Raw genomic sequence first — 4,261 nt, 5'->3', positions numbered from 1 at the left:
CCTTAACTGGGGAGTGGGAAGAGGGCCATGTCAGCCCCCAGGAGAGATTCCCGGTTGTGACCAGGATGCGGTGAAGCAGCGGCAGCAGCGATCTCAGAAGTCCACCCAGAGGAGGGAGGGATGCCCCTCCCCAAAGTGGTCAGGAACGGAGCCGCTGGGATCCTCATTTTGGGCTATTCAGCACCAGACTCCCCTGCTGTCAGAATCCTCTGGATACATTAGAGAAGAAAGCATTAGCGTGTCGTCAGCTAGCGGGTGCCACAGTTTGGCTCTGTGACCTAAGGGACAGGCCAGCTGTGGTAAAGGGGCTCTGTCCATTTACCTCTGGGGAATATGTCAGCCCATTTCTTCTTCCTTTTTCCCCATCTGCAAAGGGAAGTTAATAAAAACCCCACCTCAGGGTATAACACCACCGTTTATAGCTTTTTACTATATTTTTCTTATTCCTTTTTCCTTTACTTCTTCCTAAAATAATATCAGAGACATTAAGATAGATGCTGATATATATTTATTGACATAGAAAGACGCCCACAACATATATTATTTGGTGAAAAAATACACTTTAGAACGGCACTTATATTTGATCACTTTTTTCTATACATATATCTGTCTGGGTACATAGGTATAGGGAACTATCTAGAAGGACATTCATCACAGGGTTGACAATGGTTATATAAGGGTTGGAGGGTTTGGGGTTACTTGTACTTTTTGTACTTCCCTTTATTGTTTTAATATTTAACAATGAATTATACCAGTTTCACAAAGAGAATAAAGCCAACAAGGAAAGGGGCACACACAGAAGGTAGACCCTTGGGCAGCAGGGGATTGGAAGCAAGGACGGAGGTCAGGCCATCTCCCTCCACTGTGCTAATATTCAAGACCCTTTGTCTTCCACCCCAAAAGAAAGCCACCTTGTGGATTCATTCATGCAATTAGGAGCACCACCCGCCATTTTTCCCATTGCTGGACTCTGTATATAGGTTAGGGTTCATTTAAAGCTGGGGGCTAGCACCTCACTGTGGCTCAGAAGGGTCACTGGGTTGGCCAGGGGCCTCTCTTGACCCCTCCTCCTCGGTATGTGTCAGCTCCTGCAGGGTGATAATCAGGTTCTCAAACATCTGGGCCTTGTTGCTCTCATTGTCACAGGTTTCCTTTGAGTGGCCCTCCTGTCCACAGTACGAACAGTGGATTGTGTTTTTTCGCTTCCTGGTTCTACGCATATCCCCAGGACCATCATTCTTATACCCAGAACCCCCACTGGTACAAGGAGATTGAGCCCTGGAATTGCTGGGGGAATCAATGACTAGCACTTGATTCCGAGGTCTGGCCCTGCGTCTGGGGAGAGGAGAACTCGAGAATGAAAGTGGAGGGTCCTGAGACTCCACCAGGATCACATCCTCATCTGAGTCATCATCGGGGGTATCATCTATCTCTATCACGTTGCAGTCGGCATTACCGATCACTATGGGTCGGGAGCCCCCAAATGCCACTGGGCTAGTTGCCCTCTCCACCATTGACTCAGATCTCTTGGCCCGCTTCCGTTTAATAAAAGTGTCATCCCAATCCTCCTCCTCCCTTATCATTCTGATTAACTCCAGGAAGCTGGGGAGACGTTCCTGCTCATTTGCATACATCCTGAGAAGATTCTTCAGCCTGAAGCGCAGGTCCCCATTCAGCTCAGCCCCTAAAAGGAGCTGGTGCAGGCGACTCTGGTTTGCATCTTTCTGAGCTATGATCCCTGCCTGAATAGCATTCTGGAGCTGCACCTCTAAACGGATCACGTAGAGGGAGGCTTTCTCCCCTTGTGCCTGCAGGGTGTTAAAAAATCTACCATGAGCGGTCACACTGCTTTCAGACTCCCCAAACACCAATTTCATGGCGTGCAAGAAATCTGCCACACTTAGATTGGGGTTGGCCGCCTGCAGCAAACGCATGACCTCCCGCGCGGGGCCCCTCAGGGTTTTCATCAAGCGCTTGAGTTTTTCCTCCTCAGACATATTCCAATCTGGTAGGACCCCATTGACTTGGGTCAGCCAGTTTTCAAAGGTTTCTTCCCCCTGGGCTGGCATCACCCTCCCCGAGAACAACTTCATGTTTCTCTCTGCCATGTTGGCCATTAAAGGACCAAGACTTCTCTCCAGGGACCTTAGCATAGAATGGGCCCAAGGCGGCAAGGGTGCGTTCTGCCGCCGGCTGTTACCCACGCGCGCAATGATGCTAGCCATGACGGACGATGACCGGGTTTCTGAATGTAACAAGATGCTCAGGTTTTTTTGGAAGAGCCTAATCTGCAGGCGTGCTGGGGGGCTCTGCCTTCCTCTTATCTCGGTAGGAACTGTAAAAAAAAAAAACGAAACAAAAAGCGGGAGGAGGAGTTAATAAGGGACGGGCTGCAGCTGTATTATCTCCCTTCCTGAATATCCTGCAGTACATTTTATATCTGCCCACTGCCCTAAAAATATCCTCCAGAAGACTGGCAATTACAGCCTCACGGAGCCAGCCGGTGTCTCCGTGTTAGCAGGGTGCTTTTTACAGCCTCATCCATCCCCTCCCGCCAGTCCTTCAAGAGGGACGGCAACTGTTGCTTCTAATTCTAAGTGTAACAGTGTATGGAGCTGATATTGGGCTCTCAAAATAGAGCACAGCGGTCACAGATTTGTGGGAATAAATAAGATCTCATTAACCTCTTGGTCTCCGGTCTCAACCACACCCCTTTCTTAAAGTCCCCTCTCCCCCGCCCCATTATTTTTCAGATTCTTACAGGAGCTCAGGAGCAAGCGCGCGCCTTTATTTCACTTCCAGCTTCTGCAACCGGTGGCCTCCGTGAGAAAGCTCGCCTCTGGGGTACGGTCGATCGCTGTCCCCCGGGGGTCGCCGATCCGGGACCTTAGGGCGTCAAGACTGCGCCGCCGCAGAGGGCAGGGCAGGGAGGGAAGGGTCAGAAGCAGCCTCATCCCTCATCCCGCTCCCACCCCGCGCCCGCCCCCGCCCCCGCCCCCTCCCCTCCCCTCCCCCCTCCTCCAGCGGCCTCCGTAGTACCCAGACGGAAAATTCCTTCTCCCACGTCTGAATACAAGCCAAAGCAAGCCCCCCTCCCATTACAATTCCCCCGGGAAATCGTCGCCCTACCAGCTCTGCAATCAGCCGCACAGAATTCAAGTTCGGATTCGGCTTTGGTCGCCTGCCAAGGAGAAAGGGAATAGGAGTTGGACGCTCACACCCACGTATTCCTCCCCCAGGAAGGGATGAGGAGATGCAAAGGGGTTCAAGGCAGACACTTTGCGATTCTCCCCCCAATACCAACGCGCCCCTTGCCACTTCCCCCCGAAAACGCCCGCCCTCTCAATCCAGGCAAATCCTACCCGTTCGGCAGCAGCCAGTGGAACCCCACCTCCTCCCTCAGCGCAGCCGGGCCGCGGGAGTGCTCCTCCCCCCTGCCGCACACCCCTCGATTTCCCAAACGGGGAGCCGCCCAGTCCTGGTAGGGCTTCCCCCTCCTCTCTCCTCGCGGGGCAATCGCGCCCCTTGCTTTACCTGTCTGTGTTCGGCTGGTGGGCAGCGGACGCTCCGGCGTTGACAGCTGTGATTCCGCCTTCAGTCTCCGCGGCCCTGCAGGGCGAAAGGACGGACGCCTCCTCGGCCGCTGAGCGACCCGGGACCGCCCGACGGAGCTGCTTCGCACGGCCACCCAGCGAGTGGTAGCCGAGTCGAGGCCGCACAGTTCCCACGGCAGCCGTGGCTGCTTTTATCTCTGCCACCCCCCACCCCCCCACACCCCCCGAGACAAAAGAGCGTGACGAGCTGGCAGGCGGGGCCAATCAACGGAGCGCGGGGGCGGACGCCCCGCGGCGCCTCGGGCAGGACGCAAATGTGCGCCGGCGGCCGAGGGGCTGGGGCGGTGACCCGCAGGTCCCCGGGACGTCAAGTGCAGCTTGGCTGCGGGGACCGGAGGAGTTTTCGAGTCTTCCCCTCTCCCTCTCTTCCTCGCCTCAACCCTGGGCCTTGAAGCCAGGTGCATTAAACATGAGGCGGAATGGATTTCAAATAAGCAATAAAAGTTCTTCACCTTCGTAGAGGCGGAGTGGACAAAAGAAAAGAGCGTTAGCGCTTTCTTTGTGCAAACAGCTCGCACAGACTTTTTTTTTTACTGTGAAGGAGGTGGCAGCACCACGTCCATTTAACAGTGAGGGGACTTGGGCACTCAGGCTCTTAACCAATACTCACTAAAGTATGCGTGCATGGCTGGCTGCCTCAATCATTT

The 4,261-nt window shown here is 54.0% G+C and overlaps 1 protein-coding gene across 1 annotated transcript; it reads right to left on the bottom strand.

Moving 5' to 3' along the window:
• Positions 1 to 491: 491 nt before the first annotated feature.
• Positions 492 to 3,765, bottom strand: ZCCHC12 (zinc finger CCHC-type containing 12). The gene is made up of 4 exons (XM_004275799.3): positions 3,535 to 3,765; positions 3,130 to 3,181; positions 2,762 to 2,901; positions 492 to 2,335 (listed from the first exon to the last, which is right to left on the bottom strand). Exon 4 carries the CDS (start codon positions 2,223 to 2,225, stop codon positions 1,014 to 1,016), a length of 1,212 nt encoding a protein of 403 aa, XP_004275847.1. The 5' UTR covers positions 2,226 to 2,335; positions 2,762 to 2,901; positions 3,130 to 3,181; positions 3,535 to 3,765; the 3' UTR covers positions 492 to 1,013.
• Between the last annotated feature and the right edge of the window lie 496 nt (positions 3,766 to 4,261).

Source organism: Orcinus orca, chromosome X (assembly GCF_937001465.1).
Source record: "Orcinus orca chromosome X, mOrcOrc1.1, whole genome shotgun sequence".
Lineage (NCBI taxonomy): Eukaryota > Metazoa > Chordata > Mammalia > Artiodactyla > Delphinidae > Orcinus > Orcinus orca.
The sequence above is the reverse complement of the archived record's forward strand: the minus strand, read 5'-3'. Positions and strand labels throughout refer to the sequence as shown.

What these genes read in the sequence shown, in the direction of transcription:
- ZCCHC12 (XM_004275799.3), bottom strand. Translation starts at nt 2,225, where the DNA reads ATGGCTAGCATCATTGCGCGCGTGGGTAACAGCCGGCGGCAGAACGCA.